This window comes from Chironomus tepperi, unplaced genomic scaffold (assembly GCF_022539635.2).
Source record: "Chironomus tepperi strain 1889 unplaced genomic scaffold, CSIRO-AGI_Ctep_v1 contig_373, whole genome shotgun sequence".
NCBI lineage: Eukaryota > Metazoa > Arthropoda > Insecta > Diptera > Chironomidae > Chironomus > Chironomus tepperi.
Window position 1 is genome coordinate 210,710 of NW_027226495.1, and position 21,718 is coordinate 232,427.

Below are 21,718 nucleotides of genomic sequence, written 5' to 3' on the forward strand. Positions count from 1 at the left end.
TGTCAGCTGTGAAGCAAGAAACATTTTTTTGATACCTACAAATGAGTTGTTATTAAGGTACGTGGGGTGATGTGTGTTAAGTTTTTGTTTTGTAATTTCACTACATTTAATTGGAAATTTAGAGAAATATTAGCATCGCAACTTTATCCACGTACCTTGACTGATGTTTCACTTTTGAGGGGGTTTTGTGTCAATTTTTATTGCAGCTTTCTACTTAAGTGAGGCTAAAAGGGTCCATCAACCAGAGTTACAAAACAGACACTTGTGACAGGCGAAAACCATACAAATTCTTGATAATTTGTATTGTTTTTTTTTTTTCAAAACCATACAAATTATTAAGAAATTGTATGGTTTTTGCCTGTCACAGATGCCTGTTTTGCAACTCTGCCACCAACTCCAAAAAATCATCAAAAATCCACAAATTAAATCTCAATTCCAAATCCGACCAAAAAATCACAAACTCAAGACAAAGAGAAAATTCATGTTGGACATTTTAGTGACTGATCGTGAATGTCAGTCATCGAATCAACATCGAGAAAAGAGGAAAAGAGCATTTATGATGCAAGAGATAATGATTTTTTTGTGGGAAACTTAATTGACTTATTACAGGTTTCAATTTCCATCGTGCATGTCATTATTATTTTCTATTCATTTTATATCCAATAGTCTTATGATTCGTGTTATTATTATATTTTGTGCTGGAGCCAGGGGTATATTCTGGAGATGCTGGATCTTTTGGGTGTACATTAGGTAGAATCGCATGAAAGAAGCTATTGATTGAGTTAGCATGGCATTTGGTATCGGTAATTGGTAGAATAAAATTAGCGACAAAGCCAAATTTAGACATCTAAGGATCATAATTAATGTGTACGACCAGCAAAAGAAGGAAGTGAGTTTATTAGGCATCGTGTGGCCGAACTTATCCTAACATGCAAAGAGATCGCTTTTAGGCACCGTAAGGTGCCAACAAAAGCTATCCACCTGTCTATATTGAGAATTTTGTCTCGTAGCTTGTACAAATTCTCTGTTCACATGCTAAGCCATGATAAGCTGACATTTTTTCATCACTGTTCTGCGTCAAGTAGCTTTTGGAGTTTCTGGAGTTTCTGCCAAGGAACCCGGCAGATTTCATCCTAGGGCTGTATGAGCAATCCAGCAAAGCTCGAAGTCGGCTTGAGTCAAAAAACTTTGAGTCGACTTAACTAGATTTCAAGCTCTGCAAGTCCGTAATTGTCCAGTCGTACTTCCTGATAAGTACGTCTGTGTCCTTTTTCAGATGCATTGCTATTTACAGAAGCTTCTCACTTTAAGGCCAATCTTCTAGATTTCCATCGTAATCATCAAATGTATTTTCATTAATTTAAAAATTGGATATTTTGTTTCATTAATCTTTTATCCAGTCTCTAGATAAGGCTATACCCGTTTAATCGTTTAGAAAAGAATAAAATCCTAAACCTTCCTAAATTCTCGACAAAATCAATTTTTTAAAAACCCGAGTGACATCAAAATTGTTGCTGGAGGTAGCTTCCATTTATGATCATTAGCAAAGCCTTTAAAGCTCTATGACAGAGCTACTTTACCATTAGTATCAGAAAACTAAACCCCTGACTCGCATAAACTTAAATGAGATTCATTTTCTGTTGTGCAATATATAAAGTTCATTGTGTGAGTATTATGAATATGATTATGGACAAAAGCCTCCAGAAAGTCCAACAATAGAAGAGAAAATTCTCACTGAATACTTTTTTTTGTGCTTCGTTTGCATGACAAAACACAAAAAAAAGAGCTGAAATTCAATAATAAAACATTATTTCTCGTTCCTTCACCCGTAGACAGTAAATAAATGGTATTAAAATCCCATAAATATCGATGTTCATTGTGTGAGTCAAACAATACAGGAAAAAGAGCTTTTTTTTCGGAGGGATTTCATATCTCATTCAGCCACATGAAATGAATGAAAATAATTTCCATTTAAATAGGTGGAAGAGATGCTGAATAAAAAAAAAGGAGAAGGATTTTATCACCTCACATTATTAATGATACTGGATGGTATTACGATGTTTTGCATTGTTGCTTGTTGTTCATAATTTACAACAGAAATTGCATACATCATGTGGGGCTTCAGGAAAGGCTTATGCTGTGAATAATGTGTTTTATAGATTAGGCATTTTTATTTGTATAGAAATTAATGAAAAATTAGAATTTTTTGAAAATTTGAGTAATCAAGACCAAAAATTACCCGATTTTTCCACAAGTCGAAAACTCCATACAAATATTGGAATTTTGGACAAATTTTGAACATTTTCCTTTTGAAGGTCCGGGTTCAAGCCCAAAGCTGAAAATATTTTTTTCGGAATTTCAATTATTTTCTGCACTTTTTTGCAAGTTTCGTACGTAATTTAAGAATTTCTTTGAATATTAAGACTCAAAATAGTCCATTAGAACCCCAATAGTGCTAAATTTAGAAGTTTCCCGATTTTTTTCCAAAAGTGTGTCAATTTTTTGCGAAAATACTCTTTCCACCTTATAGATTAAGCATTTTTATTTTTGAAAAAATTAATAAAAATTCCAATTTATTAAAAATTTTAGTGGAATTCTTCAATTTTTTTTTTTTTCATTTTTTCAAATATTTTGGACCAAAAATTGCTAATTTTTAAATTTCTCGCTACAAATTAAGCTGTCTGTTGTTTCAAAGAGCATTTTAGACACCTTGGCGTAATTTATCACATGCTAGAATATGACACATCCCCTGATTGATCAAAAATTCGCTTCTCATGCCGTTGTGATATCGACTTGGTGTCGAATTCAATTTAAATCCAAAATTCGATTTAAATCCGTCAACATTGCAAACTCAAGCCGGTCTGATGCCGGATTTTGGATCCATTAACCGACTTAAGCTATTCAGAATGATAATCTAGTGATATATATCCCCTCAGGAACTGAAAATCTGCAATTCAATTAATGGAATTTTCAATACAAATTCTTAAATATTTTTTTAAATTTTTTATTCAAACAATTTCTTTTATTTACATTAATAATACATATCGTTAGAAACACAAGTAATATTTACAAATTATACAAGTAGGTATAATAATAAAACGAGTAATCAACGTGGTGCATATCATGATAAAATAATAATCGATTGTCGGACACTATCATAAAGTAAAGCAGAAATTGCAATTTTAATGATTTTTTCATGCAAATATTTACCATGTGAATCATGTGAACCGTTAGAACTAGTCATCAATTGGACGTTAAATTGCCATCTTCGATCAAAAGTATAATTAGAAGCTATAAAGTATTTTTTCCCACATGGGTTTTATGTTGAAAAAATTGCAAAAGCTACCATTTTTAAAGAAGTGTCCAATTCTTGATAATAACAGTTGTGATGAGTTTTTCGAAATTTTTTTGATTCATAATTTTAATAAACTTAATGAAAGTTTAATAATTTTCCAATAATTTTTTTGAAGAATAATTTTTTTGAACTATAAGGTTGTATTCAAAATAAGAAAAGTTGCTAACAGAAATCTAAAATTAATTTTGTCAAATAGTTTGCATTAAGGCACTTTAGCTAGCGTAGCTAAAATTAGAGAAGGAGTTTGTCGTTAAAATTGAAAAAATTAAAAGACAAAAAGACTGTGATACTGATTGTCAATTGAATCTATTCCTAGGATATTTAAAAATCGTTCGTTTTCAAGTAACGCCAAAAACTATAAAATAGACATCATTCAAAAAATTCTGACTTCACCTCGGCTAGCTAGCAATAATATCTCAAAAAAGTTTAATTGTTCGAAATTTACAGTAATTTAATTTTAATAAAATTCTTTTCTTTTTGTTCATCTTCTAATCTTTACAAAAAAATAATGCATGATTCTAAATTTATAGAAAAATAAGAAAATCACAAAATAAAAGATAAAAGAAGTTCGTATAACAACCGTATTTTCAGACCATACACTGGTATATAAATGAAAAAAAAATTAAGAATAATGAATTAATTTTAAGAAGAACTTCCAAAATATATAAAAAAAAGAAATTTTTTCACTAAAGGAAAAGATAAGCCCGAACGACACAAATGAAGAAGGTTTCTCCACAGAGCTTTTAAATGGTTAATTAAAGCTAGTTCATTAACAACAAATGAAAGGCTTATGGGCGCCAAACTGAGATTGTTACCATCACTAAATGGAAGTTTTATGGACGTCTAACGAAGGCGTCAAAGGGAAGCCTTATGGTCGCCAAACGAAAGCGCCAATTGTAAGCCAAATAGAAGCCACAGGAAGGCCGCGGCAAATGAAATCCACCTCCGTTAGGTGTCCATAAGGCTCCGATTGACGCCTCAGTGATACTTATGCGTTTATAAGGTTTCCGTTTGGTGCCTCAATTAGGCGTCCGTAAGACTTCCATTTGACGCCTCCGTTTGGCGTCCATAAAACTTCCATTTGGTGTTAATGAAAGCCTAATGGACGCCTAACTAAAGCGGCATCCAATTGGTATTAAAAGAGGTTTCCCAGAGCATTAAAAACTCCTAGTCGACCCTTTCTTTATCTGTGTCACTCGGGAAGGTTAAAAATAAGATAAATCACTGTCATCACACAAGTGTATTATTATCATTAATTAATTTACTAAGATTATTAGAATTATTATTAATTGTTACAATTGTTATCATTCCAGTATCATGTTCATTACAGACTGTCGTTGTCTTCTTCATTGGTACTGCTGTTGCTTGTGTATTTAATTTAGATGTAGCGTTGACAAAATCATTATTTACTGATGACTCGCATGAATTCACTTTAATTTGACTCTGATGATGCAAATTAGGAACATCTGTTGTGCTATTTTGATTAATTAAAATTTGTTGTTGACTTTTTTGATTAATTTGTGTCATTTCTCGTACTTGAATTGGTCGTGATGATAACTTAATGTCATTACTCTCCACAACATCTTTTGGTGATGGCACAGATAATCGATTGTTGCAATTTTGTTGTATATTTACTCCATTTGCCATATTACCAACATTGTTGCTTGTTATTCCATTCATTGTTGTATTATTATTGTTATTATTATGACTATTGCTATTGAATACGCTTGATGATCCATTTGGATGTGATATGACTGTATTATGACGATGAGATCTGTAATGGGAAATAGAGAATTTTTTGTTTAAAAGCTCAATTTTGGGTAAATTTGGGGGGATTTAATAGGGGATAATGCTGGAATATGGGATATATAGCCTAAACATGCAGCTATTAGCCACATATAAATCATAAACTTAGGGAGAAAAAATTGGAAATAAATTGCAATTCAATATAAAAATTCCTGCTCGCTATTAGGGGTCGTTCACATATTCCGTTAGGCTCTTAGAGTCAAGAGCGTAGTCTTGGTAAAGCCTAGTAGCCCCAAACCCTCTTTTTGTTCTAAAGACCGTTATCCCCGGCAACGGACGCTCATCGTCGACCGTTGTCCCTGTCCACAGACGCTCATCGTCGACCGTTGTCCCTGGTGGCCAGTTTCCAACGGCGTCGTTGTTCCCCAACTGATTTTCAGATGCCAAAGCTTTTAAAGCCATAGTTAAAAGTATAGCCGACAACGGCCACCAATTGGGACAACGGCTACCAACTGGGACAACGGCCACCAATTGGGACAAAGGTCACTAATTGGGACAACGGCCACCAATTGGGACAACGGCCACCAATTGGGACAATGGCCACCAATTGGGACAATGGCCACCAATTGGGACAACGGCCACCAATTGGGACAACGGCCATTAATTGGGACAACGGCCACCAATTGGGACAATGGCCACCAATTGGGACAATGGCCACCAATTGGGACAATGGCCACCAATTGGGACAACGGCCACCAATTGGGACAACGGCCACCAATTGGGACAATGGCCACCAATTGGGACAAAAGTCACTTATTGGCACAACGGCCATTAATTGGGACAACGGCCACCAATTGGGACAATGGCTGCCGTTTCGGCATTAGGCCCGTACCGGCATTTCAATTCTGCACGTCACCTAACATGCGAACAACCCCATAGGTATAAGTTATTGCCATCATTTCCTGAATTGGACAATTTGATTGCGAAAATGATAACACGACAATAAAAACTCGAAAGGAACAAAGCATTCAGAAGTTCCAAATAGGCAGGAGCAGTTATCAGATGTTCAATGCAATTCAGTTTTATGATTGCCACAAATATTTTTTTTTCTCCTCTTTCGATGCCATTGCTAATTCCGTACACAAAGGCACTCGCACACATTCATTTTTGGTGATGCTCACTTTTTCTAGTTGCGAAAGGCAATGGAGCAATAAAAAATTGGCACAAACTGAAATAAAATTCGACATAAAAGCAATTTTGTTTTTGAAACATGCCGTGAAGATTCTCTCCTTTGAACAAGCACAAGAGCAGTTAAATGCTTTCGAAGCACGCGCGAATTTATTTCTCATTGCAATAAAAAAATAAAGGAAAATACAAAATGTTATAGTCGACGGGAATAAGTTACATGGATTCTTGAATGAAGTACATGATGTTAGAAATTATCATAAAAATATTATGACCAGGAGATGCTGTGTTTGTTCGTTTATGTCTTTGGGGATATGCCGTTTGAGATGGAATGCTATGTTTCGTGGATGGTATGAGATATTTAAATTTATAAAATTGAATGTGAAAAATTCAAAATTAATTTTTTTTTGGAGCATTTGAGTTCAAGAGGGTAGCTAGGAGGGCAGTAAGGGGGCGTTCATAAGCTCCGTGTCCTCTCCCACCATTGAGGCGTTTCCTAACAATTGGGAATCAAAATTTGCACTGCTTAGCTAAATTAAGCCTCTCCATTGCTCCCTTAATCGTCACGTAATTTCCGAACGTCCCTAAAATTCGAGCCTAAAGCTCCAATCCAGCCCAAAAGATTCTATTCATATTAAACTGAAAAATTAATCTACAAACCTTAAATGTGGTGCAACATTCGAACGATATGATGGTGGTGGTGATGAAGATGATTGCTGATGTGCCACTGCAGCTAGCCTTCTACCATGTGACTGTCTGTCACGATCCAAGAGTAGTAACCTTTAAGAAATGAGAAAGATGGATATTAAATTTATTTGCAATTGAGGATTTGTTGTAGTTAAAGATTAAAATAATTTCGAACAATATAAGACAGCTGACAAGAGCTGAACCCGAACAGCACAAGTCGTTCAATGGTTCCAAAATCTGACACCAGGTCGGCAAAGTACCGGATTTACACTAGGGTCACGTCAACCCGGAGCTGGTTTTTCGATTTATTAAAACGATTTGTACTATTTTGACATATACAACGCGTAGAAATAACCGGGAATCCTACACCTGACCGACAAGATACCGAATTTAATCCAATTTCACCATTAAATCAATCTGGATCTGGATTTTTGATTGATTAACCGATTTGAGTTTTTTTATCATATAAAGTGTGTAAGAATAGCCGAAAATCCAGCACAAGACCTAAATGATGCTGGATTTAAAACAAATCCACCATCAAATCAGAGATGCCAATTTGGATCTGGATTTTTGATCGATCAACGAATTTGTGTTATTCGGACACACTAATAAGTCACAAGGCATAAAAATGGCCAAAAATCCAGCTCCCAAGTCACCTGACTCTAGCCTGAGATTGGATTTAGTCAAATCTAGCATTTATCTATAATCACGCTGGTCTGAGTCCAGAATTTCATCTATTTAAACCTCATGTGCCTTCCAGAATATTTGTTAACTATTCTAGTATCCAAATCCTGCCCCCAAGTTGCAAGACTATAGCTTGAGGCCAGATTTTGTCAAATCTAGCATTAAACTATAGTAAAGCAATCTTGAGTCCAGAATTTCAAACATGTGCCTTCCTATATATTTGTCATCTCTTAACTATCCTGTCACAAAAAACTCACCTCAATCTATACTCTTGCATGCTCGCCTGATACGTTGGTGGTGGTTGTCGATGTGTAAATTCCGAATAAAGTAGACCATGTGACATGCTACTATTTCTCAAGCATTGTTGTCGTCCACAATGATCAAATTCTGTCCCTTCCATACCAAAACATGCTGAGCCGTCAGCTGTGGTAATTCGCCATGCTACGCCACTTATAGTCACTAAAACAACACCAATTCCTGAAAAATGAGATGGACATTTGGTTAGTATTAAGATATATGCTAAATTTTGGGATATAGAGGATGAGAAGCATAAAAAAGTCAATAAATCTGAGCTATAATATGTATAAAAATTAATAAGCCATAAAGAGCTGTATCTATGGCACTAAAAACTAAAAAGCCATAGTTTTCGGAATTAAAAACTTTTTAATCACCAAAAAAATTTTTACGACTCAATTTTCTAGTCCATTATTAGAACTTTTCATTCAATTAAACTTTTCTATGGAAAATACGCTCCAAAAACTTTCTAAACGAGAATGTTTCCCAACCATATACAGCACAACGACTCTCAACATACTCATTCATGCCTGTCACGTTGCTGCAGTTACACGACAATCATAATTCTAAAAATTTTTAACATTTTGTGCTTTTAATTATTTTTTTGCGCCTCCCTTCCATTATTATTTACGGCTTTTCACTCGCAAGCTTCAGTCATAAATTTTAAAACTTTTTTGTTTTTTGCTGTTCTGAATGCTAAATAGATGTGCTTAATAAATTTCAATTAATTTATATTTTCTGAGAGATCTGTGTGATTGTGATTACATTAAGGTTGATGGATGTTGTGAAAATGTTATTGCGTATGAGTTTTTGCTAAATTATTGCTTAAATTTATAAGATTCGTGTGACAGTCGAGTAAGTGATGATGAAGGGTGATGTTTGAGGATGAATGAAATGCAATTGGATTTTAGGTTTGGATGATTTGATGATGTCATGAGCGACACAATCTTAGGAATCGTAATTTAATTCGAAATCCACCGTCATGCTGTCTTCAGGGTCTTATTGCTAATTTGGCGCCTTATAGCTGCCCTAGAGATTATTTTGCAGTAAATATGAGTCGAAATCCACCGTCACGATGTCGTCAGTGTCTTATTGTTAATATGGGTCCTTATAGCCGCCCTAAAGAACACCTTGTGCTTTTCGGGTATGTCTGTTGACTATTAGGTATTGCAAATAGTAAGCAGACAGTTAACCCCTGTAGCTAGTTCAATATTTGTAACAAACAAAAGTGATTCACTAGTTAGATACTTGTAGGTTACTTACTCCAGAATCACAAACACGCCCGAGTAGCATAAATCGGTTAATCGATCAAAAATTGGGCCTCGGGCCAATAACTCTGTATTGGTGATGGATTCGAATTAAAAGTCTCTTGCAAAAAGACTGTTAATAGAGATAATTGGTATCGGTAGTTGGCAATCGGCAGTCAGCGATAATACTTTAATTAAGACTAAAGCATTGACATTTCATCCGGCCGATGCAATCTTTCATCCGGATGAAATTTTTGTATGGAGATCAAGAATCCTTTCGTCCGGATGAAACGTGTGGCAATGCCTTGATTAAGACAGACCATGGATCACAATTGATCACTAAGGCCATCGAAGAAAGTACCATGCCAAAGTCACGTCCACCAGATGCTGGATTTTGGATCAATTAACCGACTTGTGCTATTTTGAGTATATTCCCTGCTGCAAGCTACATATCACGGTAGCCAGCGATAGAGTCAGCTTCAGGAGCCGACTGTGGGAGGCCATGGATCACACTTAATCTGTACGGCCAGCGAAGTAAGTAAGTAAGTAAGTAAGTACGCTATAATTCATGACTGGAAATTAGTCCTGGATATCCGAACCTGCATTTATTATAGAATGGGATGCATGTCAGATTGGCAGAAGTTATTTAAAGATAGAGCTGTCTACAGACGTTCTTTAAACTTGGCAATGGACCCCCGTGCGCCCCAGCCAAGGAAGTATGTAAGTAAGGATGCATGTGCTGTTCATTCAGACTATATTTGACCCTAACATCCTAATGGCTTCACATATCAATTATAACTCAATTCCTGATATAAGCTTTGTCGAAATTACATCCTTGCAAATTCCAAACAAAATTGAATTTCAATTCAAAAAGTAATTTATATAAATAATTAAATTTAAGCTCTATAAAGACTCTTTTCATTCAATAGTTCTCCTTAATTACTTAATACTATAGTATTGAATTCATTGAAATTGACTCGAATGCAATCAAGATGTGATGTAGTTTTCATCTTATAAAATGAAATCATTGAACTGACCTTTCAGTTTTCTACAATTCAGTAATTCCTTTATATGTTTTTCAAAGCCCGAGCAATACAGGGTGATTGGTGGGGTACCGGTTGGTCGTCGTGTTTAGGGTAAGGAGCAAAGATGGTCTTATGGCACAGATGTTGCTGATTTGACCAATTTTCACGGTCAACCACATTGTGCCGCTCGGGAAATACAATATAAAGCACACATGTAACTGAAAATTTATTTCAACTTTCAGCAGAGAAACAGAAGGACATGAGTAGTAAGGGGATATGGAATATTTATTGTCGACACAAAAAAAAAAGGAAAGAAAAGAGGAAGGAATAAAAGCTTATTGTTATTAAATCTTGTTAAATAATGTTCTCATGCTTTTACTTGAGTGAATTTTCAATTGTTAAAATCCTTTTAATAAAACTCTTCCTTCCTATTTCCTATCTTTTATTATATTTTATTATAAAAATAAATTTGAAATTTTCAAACTTTTTCATTTATCTTATTTGTATCACCTGATGAACATTTTCTTGACAGATGATTATTTCTCATGAGTTAAGTGAATTAAATGGTTTTAAATTAGCTTGGGGAATTTTGATTTTTTGGAATTGGAATTTATCAAATTCAGGTAAGTAGAAAAGGAAAGTAAAACTATTTAAAAATCAATATTTGATAGTAACTGATACGAACATGAACAAACTATAGACAAGGGCAATTTAGAAGCGTATTCAAGAACGAGGAGAGAGGTTGGTGGTTTGGGAGTCAATGCTCCTCCAAGTCTCAGATATTCAAAAAAAGATTGTTAAATTTTTTCAATTTTTCAAATTTTTGTTGAGCTGTCTGAGCCTTGTCCTAATAATTTTTGAAAAATCTCCAAATTGCTAGTGAGTTTTCGAGTAAAAATCGGCGATCCAACAAAAAAAAAAATAATCCCTAACATCCACTTGCCCCCTTAAAACATTTCTGACTACATTCCTGTGGTTGAGCGACGTGATTTCTTTAATAAGCCTAGATATTAGAGAACTCAATTTTTACCAAAATTTAACAGACTTGAATCGACTTTTAGATACACAATCCTAGTCGACATCGAGTTTCCATAGTAAGAACATATTAGTAAGAGTGTAGCAATTAATTATTCGTGCGTAGAATTTTTAAGCTTAATGTAATTTCTAATTTTCAGAGCTACTTGCTCCATAATCAACAAGAAGGGGTTTGAGTCGAAATTTGCTCATTATTTTGTACTTTTTCAACTCTTTGGAATGGTTTGAATTATTTTTCACCAAAATTTGGATATTCAAAGACTCTTACAAACAATTTACCTCCGTCATGTTCAAAGCATGGCAAATATCTCATGAAGAGAAGCTGTTTAAAGAGATGACATTACTTACTTACTTACTTTTGGCTGGGGCGCACGGGGGCCCATTGCCGCGTTTAAAGAATGTCTGTAGACAGCTCTATCTTTCGATAACCTCTGCCAATTAGGGATATTGAGAACTCTAGCGTCCTTATCCACACAACCAATCCAGGACATTTTCGGTCTTCCTTTTGCCGTCTACAAAGTCTGCAAAGGTTACTCTATATACTGGGGCATTCTGTGGTCGTCTGTTCATAGAGATGACATTGGGTATCGATAATTGCGATTGAGTCAAGTTTAGGAGGGCAACTCTAAGGGAGGTCATGGATTACAACTGATCAGTTCGACCAGCGAAGTAAGTAGATATTTCCAGAGCGATTTATCGATTCGAATTTTTTATGAATAGTAAACTCGACTCCATCCCAAATTCAATTGAATTTGAAGTTCATCTCATATCTACGCAATTGCTCATTAGAATAATTTGCTAATGAAATTAAAAAATCTCTTAAAATTCTACAGAAACATTTCACTTTGGCGTTAAAAACTTGAATTAATTCATTTCATGACTCGAATTTCTAAAACTTCCTTTACAAATTTCCATACTTTCAAGGCTTTTATCTAAGAAGAAATTCACAAATTTCATTGAAATTTTATCAAGGATCATTTCAAAGTTTTCCAAAGGAAATGTTCAAGATTTATTCATAAATGTCTGGCACTTTAATAAGAATGAGCAAAAAATGAGGGTAAATGTTGCAAAAATAACAAAATACTTGACTAAATTACAAAATAAAATAAGAATCATAAAAAGCTCATCAGCAAGCAAGCAAGCAACAAAATAAGAAAATTGCATGAATCAGTATCCGAACACATTATACAAATAAATGATGAAATTATTCATTTTTGAAGGTCCCCCCCATCCGACCGGTTCCATAAGACACTGTAGATGGATATAAGACAGTGATATATTTGCATATGCTTGATAAATACGCACAAAAACTTCCAAAAATTTGATAATAAAGATTGTCGTAAATTATGGAACTTGAAAATTATCGTCCATTTGTCTCTTGATGCCTGTTCCATGAATAATTTTACATTGCCTCTGTTTCATATCAGACGAAAACTTCAAAATTACTTTATTTCCATTTTTAAGTTGTTGCAAAAATCTGGTGCCAACCCAAAAAAAAATTTATGCTAATAAACATAAAATTTATTAATGTTACTGTCTGTGCTTTATTGTCATTTTAAACAATTTTCTTTGAGATATTTATGTCCGTACATGCCGAAAGGTTAAGGAAGTAATTTTTGTGTGGCATCTGGTATAAATTTGTTATAATAAATTCTTACCTATCATAAGAAGTGAAATGGTAAGGTGTGTTGATGGCTGTCCTGCAAGACCACTCGCACCCCAAGCAGCACCGCCGAGAGCGCACGCAACACCACCTAATGCTATCATCGCTATTATGCCTAATGAACGTGGACTATGAAAAAATTGACCGCAACATCCTTTCCGTCCGGAATGCTCTGATGGGGATCTGGAATGAGAAAAAAGGAGAAAAATTAATCAAAAATTTTTGCTTGTGACACGTGCGTTGATAATATTGCAAGTTATTTTTGTGCTACATAATTTTTGGGGCAGGGTTGATTTATTGATATTGGTGGATATTGGTGACATACGACACACTTTATGTCAGAGCATGAAGTCGACACGGATTTTGAATGGATTTGAGTTGAATTGAGTAATTCGAGTCGACTTCGACCTCTGCTTAATGTAGACTTGCAGTAAGTCCCCCAAAACCCAAAAATGTACCCTAAATTGTGACTTCCCATCCAACTTCCAATCCACCAATTCTGGAAAAACAATTCATTTCATTAGAAACAAGATGAAGACTTTACACTGACAAAGATCCAAACAGTCACACCAACAAAAAGTCATGCAATGTTCTGTCAAAATAAGAAAAATTGCAGAAGTCTGTGCCATATGGTAAATATTTTATTTTATTAAGAAATATAAGTCTTGCTTAATGAAAGCATGACAAAAATTTATTAATTAAAAATATGTCCGCTGTCATGTTTATTTTCATTCAGTCAGTTGTGCTTTAAACATCTAAATTGGATGTGTATTTAAAGAATTAATTTTAGAAGATATTTGTGTAGAATTTTTGTTAATCGGGAATTTAGGGTCAGACAGGAATGACTCTGAGTTTAGGCCGGATTTAATCGAATCTGTCCTGAGTTTAGAATCACTCTGTGAAGCTTAGGGCTGTATTTTCAGCCGTCATCTCTCCGAGCATGAATAACAATGTTTTGGGAAAAAATTGAGATGAATTCTGAATTGAAGACAGATTTAAGATTAATCCTGCAACTTAATCAGTAAAGTCAAGCCTTAATCTTTCCAAAAAATCACAAAACACCCCAAAAATTCCAATAATTTCACAATTTAAAGCCTCAACACTTTATATATTCATAAAGTTAACCATGTGTCCAAAAATAATTTTTTTTTCCTGACGAACACTTCCTAACAACCATGTTTACTTCCAAAATCTGAAAAATATTTTTGCTCCATCAATTTCCAATCATCATGTGATGTTTCAATTTCAAAAACACATTTTCAGGTTGAACTATCAAAAAAAAAAAAATATTTCCATACATCATCACATATTTGAACTGTAGAAAATATTTATGAAAATAGTATTTTAATATCCTGTACACATGCTTTCAATAAATTGCATGTTTCATCGACAGTAGCATATGCTGTGTTGCAATTGAATTTCTTTTTTTTTTGTTAGTGTAACGCCCACACGATCATATTTTGGAACGGATATTAGTTCCAACATTTTACTGCTTCTATTATTGCGTGTCGGGTCAATAACAGCACTATAATATCGAGAAAAAAGGAATAAAAACTGTTTTATATACTCTCAAGCATTTTATACAGCCATAACCCTTTTTAAAAGTGTATAATAAAGTTTTTTACTATGTCTGATTCTTTCTCCAGTTACTGAAATTGTTTAGTGAAGATGAAATATGAAAAGGTTTTTGACACCTGGCAGCTGACACTCAAATTTCATACATAAAAATGATATTGGGGAGAAATTAAGGAGAATTAATAGAGGAAAAGAAATATGGATAGAAACTGGAATGAGGTCTTTCAATATGGTTTTTGGGAAATTTATTTGGGATTTTATGAATCTTAGGATTGAGGATTTTTGAAGGTTTGGAGTTAGTTTTGGGGTTGAGCAGCCCCTTCCTTCATAAATTGTTGACCAAATTCTTCTAGTTACTAGAGTTTTTAAGGCAAGAATCTCAAACTTAAAGTTTGGATTTCATACAAATTATTTCAAATATTTTTGATAATCTCAGAGCAGATTCCGAACCGATCTTGAGGAGCTTACTCGAATAGTATACATCTGTTAATCGATCTAAAATCCTACTCCTGATCGAAATGACTCTGGTATGGTGTGAAATTAATTTAAATTCGACTTCTGGTCAGAGCCATGCCGGGGTCAAACCCAATCCAGAGAAAAAGCTGGAGACGCTGCAATTCTTACTGTCGACGTAATCGTGTGAACCAATGTAGTATATAGTTCATAATATGACTAAATCTGATTTAAACTGACTAAATTGTAATTTATAAACGTGCTCATTCAGACTCAATTTCATACAAAGATTGTCACATTTTTAATTTAATATCGAACACCAAAGAATCTCTATATGACTATACTATACTCGTTTTGACATCACGTAACACTGAAAATAAGGATTCTTAAGACTGATACCAAGACTTTCCAGTCTCGGTTACGAAATATGTCGATACTTAAATAGCAAAAATCGATTTATTAATCCCAAATATAGCACTTGACCGACGTGACTCTTAATATTAGTCGAATTAAGATTGAGACTCAGAAATATTCTCTTTTAATCTCGTATGCTTTTTCGCTATAGGGATCGGGATCGGGATATATCAGGATTTCCCGATTCCGAAAAATCTCGGGATCCCGAAAACTTCATAAGTCGAGATCCGGAATGAAAATTGCCAATTTTGGCCAATTTTGCATTTTAAATGTCAATTTTTTAAAATTATTCTAAAAAGATCTAAAACTCAATCTCAAGAATTCGTCAAATACGAGATTTTGGAAACCTCTGACTGAAAATGGTCATCCTTAGGCAACAAAATTAGGCACCCCAATACCAAATAACTTATTGAATTGATTTTAATTGCTCAAATCCTTCAAAAAATACAATAATAAAACAATTAAAAAGATATTCACAATTAAATAATTCAAAGTTATGCGTTTTATGCAATTCAGGGCTAATGGCAGTTCAACGAGTGAGTCGCCGATAATATGCTTTCTTGATATCGGGAGAGTCCCGTACCGGTCCCACTCCGAGTTCCGAAAATCTTCCGGGACCGGGATTTTGGGAAAGCATAGCCGAAACCACCGCACTCAAACCTAGATTTACAGTCTAAAGTAGCTTCCAATCCACTCCAAAATCCAATATACCATTCAATCATTTAATGACAGATTCAGATATCACTGTAATTTCATAACAGATTCAGATTCAATGTATGTCAATTACAGGACATTTAAGAATTAATTGAGTTTTACAAAAGCTTTTCATAACAGCCAAAAAAAAAATTAAAACGAACCCCCTCCAAAAAAAGGCTCTATTCAACATTTAATCACATAAAAGAAAATTTCCAATATTATTTCCGCAAAAAAAGCTCCACAGTGGATGTGATGGTCATTGAAAGTCATTGATGATGAAAATGTACACTATCAATAACATGTACACGAGCATAAGTGAAATTCAATGAGAAAAAAGGCTGATTAAATTGAGCAGAAAATCAACATTGAGAGAACGGCATCAGTGAAATTGAGAGGCGGAATGATCAACGACATCAGTAGCTAAAAGCTGTATAAATTCATTTTTTTTTATTATTATTATTTTCATTGAACAATAAGGAGACATAAAATGTTATTATCAGGAAGCAACGGCAGCAATAGTGGCTTAAAAAATAAATGTTTATTTAATAACAATATACAGGATGTGTATGCATCCACAGCATGAACATGGATTGATAACAGCATCAAAAATTTATGGTACAACAAAAGAACTGAACGCATTGTTGCGGAAAGCAAAAAAAACGCACAAAATTTCATCATTGTTGTGTCTATTGATGTTCATCGCCTTTATCATCATTGCCTGTTATGTCATTGACAATTTATCGTATGACTGAAAATTAATGTTCATTGAATTTATTTGTTCATTTCTCATTTGATGCTCCAATTATTATTGCTGATGCTGTATGTTGATGATCATGAAAACATTGTTGTGCGATTTGATGCTGTTTATCATTTTTATGTGCTGAATATTTTTATGTTTTTGAAGATTTGCATAATTTTTGGAGACGAGTTTTTTATCATTGTGACCTCAAATTGTGCAGAAAATGGGAATAACCTATGAATATGCAAGGCTTGAAATTTGCGATATATATGTGCAAGCCAAAATACGCTTGCAAGGGCACCGTTACGTTTTTGGACTAACGCAGAGTAAGACGCAAGGCACCTAGACACAAGGCACCTAGACACAAAGCACCTGGACGCAGGTAACTAGACTGACATCTACACTAGTTTGCCGTATTGTGCCGTAAATGCTGTCAGAGCAGGTCATTAACTAGACAATAACTCGCACTTAATGTATTTTTGCCCCGTTCGGGAATTACAGAATTTCCAGGCCTGGTGTATACGCTTTGTAATCAAAATTCAGATTTTTCAATGTATTGCGTCTCATGAGGCACCAAGGAATTGACACTTAAAACCATTTCATCCGATACAAAGACAAACGTTCATCCGGAACGATAGAAACTTTCATCCGCATTCATCTGGAACAATGTCAATGCCTTTATGAATGACATGCGTAAGTGAATCACATAATGATCATTTAGTCATGGGATCTACTAAGCGTCGAAATGTCGCTATTATACTGATGTAACGAATTGATATCGATGACAATTAAATGACAGACATCTCGAAAAGCAGATGGCTTTGAAATGGCCCTAAATTCTGCTGTAGATCGACTTAACACTGTCCTAAGCCCAGATTTCATCAAATTTGACAAAAAGCTAGAATCCAGCTGGGTTTAAGATGGATTTTCAGTAAATTCTATGTGCCATATAACTTCCGAGCAATATGATTGACATGCCAATTGACAAAGCAACACAATTCACACTATTTAAACTATTTAGCCTTCACAGCTCCTCACAGCATTCATTAACATCCAAGTTCAATAACAATACCCAATTCAATACTGATCATTCATTAAATTTAAACAAATAATTTGCAACCTCGCATCACGAACATCTTCTTATCCCCATCAGTTCAACTAACTCATGTTAACCTTCATGTTGTTCATTGTCTCATTAAAAAATGATTGACAACAGCTTTAATTGATTACAATATAAAGTGACAGACAAACAAAGCAAGAAAATTTCAACAAAAAAACTATTTTGACCATAAAAGTAAAGTCAACAACCGAATCAGAGGCCATAAATGTGATAAGAATTGGCAATTCAATTGTCAAGCTTTATAACATTGACACACTAAGGTTTGCCAAAGCTTTATAAATAGACATGTAAACAATACGTCACAAAAACGCTTATTGATGGACATACATGGGACATATTTAAATGATTAAATGACAAATGCTGCATTTTTGCTGCTCACATTCGCCTTAAATTACGAAAAAAAAATCAATTTGATTTATTTTGGACCGTGCGACACATGTGACAATTAAATTGAATGTTAAATAATTTGATTTACGTAACCTTTTTTGAAGCACATGAGGTTTTATTTTTTATTAATTGAATTTTTATGTTTCGCATTAAATGGAATATTTTTGCATTAATTGGATTGAGTTAGATGAATGAGTTTGGGGGGAGAGATTATTTAAATTTTTTTTTTTGGGAAGGTTAAAGTTGTTTGGAGCTTGTTTTTAAGGTATTTGCTAAATTTCGTTGGAGGTCATAATTAGGTCGTCTTGCAATAATTAATAATTAATAAGAAAATTTACATATTTTATTGATACTAGAGTTGCAATATGTGACAGATTGACGTAAATAGTCCACCTTACGACAGGCCATGACCTGTGATAGACGAGATCTGCGACAGGTCATGCTTGTGACAGGCCAAATCTATCCGTCAACAGGTCATCTTTTAATAAACACCTGTCACCTCTACTTGGGACAGGTACCTGTAATTGCAACTCTAGTTGACACTAAACCCAAGTTCCTACTCCAAACAGCACTCATGACTGCTTAGTCAGTAATCAAACAAACAAACTAAAAACGCTAAAAACACAATCAACAAAATTAAATTTTAATTTTCCTAAAATTAAAGCACTAACAATCAACTCCCAAAATAGTCAATAAAAATTCAATTCCAATAATCACATTCCATGCAACAAACTAGCTCCGAAAAATTGAAATTTTATGAAAGCATTATAAACTGTTTATTGCTATTGATTAGTTCAATTTTCACAAATGTGTCCACTGCACACTCAATTGGGTACGAGAGAATTTATGGCAATAAGTGAAATGGGAAAGACAATAAAAATTAATTTTTTTTGCTGTGGATTTTTTCATCGCAATTAAAAATTAATTTTTTATCAAATTGGAATCAAATTTTGTTGAGTAACAAAACAATAAGTTCTCAAATGTTGTCTATTCATGACTTGATTACAGACACAAACAAAGGCATGAGCAGTCATTTGAATAAATTCACACGCATATCATGTAATTGAAAATTGGAAATGACATAAAGCGAAGAGGAAAGAAAAAAAGTGAAATTAAAAAATGATTTAACATCGGCAGTAACACAGATACAGAGAGAGATATGAGATGAAAAGACTTCAAATGAACTCAACTGTTGCCATTTTTATGCTCTTTTGCTGTTTTTATTATTTTAGAAAATGAAAGTTTAAAAATTTCCGTATGAAAAGTAAAAAAGTTTTTAATTCTTTACAATTAAGTGAGCACAAAATCAGCAAAGTGTAAAGCATGAAGACAAAATTTTGAGGTTTTTTGTTGTAATTCTTAAGTAATTTTGGATTAATTTAAATTAGGATTATGAAATTAATTGAATTTCTTTAGGATAGACCCGAGCAAGCTGTAGATGGAGCTTTTAAGGCTCCTAAACCCTTTTCACTAATACCAAACGGAAGCAGCTTGATGTGAAGACCAAATGGCATCTATAAAACTGCCAAACGGAAGCGGCTTCATTTTAATAGTAAAAAAGGCTCCTCCAAGCCTTACAAGCTCCCTTGCCGAACCCATCTCCATCTGTGTCACTCGGTACCCAACTCTTCTATTGAAAACAATCAAATAATTTATGCCTGCTGAATTAAATTTATATAATTATTGAAAATTCACTCAAAATTTTCCAACCTCATGAGCATGTTTACTTTATGAGAAATTCCATTATCGCATGTGCCTTGTCTTAGCTTAATCAGTTGGAAAATTAATTTCCATATTCATAAGTTTTCATGATTTTAATTGGCATAAAGGCTTTATTCGCATATGCTGAATGTATGTAAAGTGTGTGTGTGGGTGCTTGAGATTGTTTTGAATGAGTTAAGTGATTTTAAATTATTAATTTTGTAATTTTTTGGAATTTTAGTGCTTTAATATTCTAGAAAAATATTGAATTTTAGAGCTTTATAGTCAAGTTTGTGGAACTAGGATTTAATTTGTTGATAAATTCAAGAAATTGGCATCAATTTTAACTCAACTTACGGTTTTAAATGTCACAAATATTAATCAATAATCCACAACGTACAAAATTCAGCATCAAATTGACCCACAAATGCAAAAATATTCATTACTTGACAGTAGCTGTCTTATGAGTTATTAAGGTGGATGAGGGCAAAGCTTGAAAGTCAAACCCTTTATTTGGATAAATTCTGTAATGTGCGAATAACTGATGCGGACGTGATTCGGAAAAATTTGAGATAATATTTGAATGTTTTTTCAGAAAAATTCCGCCATCTTGAAAAACATCAAAACATTTAAAAATTTTAGTTTTTCACTCAGAGACCCCCCAAACTCGAGGACCACCTTCAATAAATTTCTAATTTTTAGCTTGAATTGTTTCATTAAAATCAAGATAACCAACTTAATTATGTTCATTAAAGCTTTTTAATCATTTAATCGAAGTACAAAGCTAAATTAATCAGCTTAAAGTTATTTTTTTCAAAAATATTCTAAATTTTTGATTTTGTTTTCATTGTTTGTTTACAAACATTCTGAGAAAACAATGAAAAACTAAAATGTTTTTAATGTTCACTTTTCATCATTATTTGAGACTTTTCGTTTAATTTTCTATAATTATTTAGTTTAGTTTAAGCATAATCTTGCTTTAAATTCAATAATTAAAGGCTAATTAAGAGTTTCATTTTCTTGGATTATTAACGTTCATTTGAAATTCAAATTTGTTTCCGAAAATAAGGACCATTCGAAATTGAAATTCCGAAAATAAGAACTCGTTCGCACATTTTAGGACAAATTTAGTTAAGCGCTTGGAGTTTTTGTAAGAAAATGCCTAAAAACCACCTCCCGGAAGGCACACGAAATACAAATGAACGAAAATCATGCACTAGGTCGACTTGACTCTGATCTGAAGCCGGATTTCATCAAATCTGGTTTAGGGTCATCTTCACACTGACCACACATTGATTAAAGACTAGATTTTCGTTGGTTTGAGACCAACTCTGCCCTGGTTTGTGGTTGACTTAACAGTGGTATTAGGCTAATTTCAAACTGGTCTTAGGCTAACTTCACACTGGTCTGGGCCCATATTTTCGGCAATTTTTGGGGCATACGCCGTCTAGGCCTTAGTTGTTGGGTTTTCCAATAAGAAAATTCAAATTTGGAGACCCTCCAAACTCAGAGACCCCCCAAACTCGAGGACCACCTTCAATAAATTTCTAACTCCTTCCCTGCAACCTTGTTTCATTCTTAAACTACTTAAATAATCAATTAGAACCATCAAGTATCATATTAATAAATCACTGCCTTCACAAAACTCATATTAACTAAACTAATCCAATTAGGGCATCGAAAAAAGAAATTGACATGACTTCAATCTTATT

General features: G+C 33.9%; 1 protein-coding gene across 1 annotated transcript in view; it reads right to left on the reverse strand.

Annotated features, from left to right (window-relative positions):
• Nucleotides 1–4,350: 4,350 nt before the first annotated feature.
• LOC139095679 (putative uncharacterized protein DDB_G0289263) overlaps nt 4,351–21,718 on the reverse strand; it is a 64,129-nt gene continuing 46,761 nt past the window's right edge. The window contains exons 2-5 of the mRNA XM_070647118.1: nt 12,917–13,104; nt 7,915–8,134; nt 6,947–7,066; nt 4,351–5,129 (exon numbers count right to left, since the gene is read on the reverse strand). Coding sequence (XP_070503219.1) covers nt 4,586–5,129; nt 6,947–7,066; nt 7,915–8,134; nt 12,917–13,104 — 1,072 coding nt within the window. The 3' untranslated portion in view covers nt 4,351–4,585. The remainder of the gene's footprint in view (nt 5,130–6,946; nt 7,067–7,914; nt 8,135–12,916; nt 13,105–21,718) is intronic.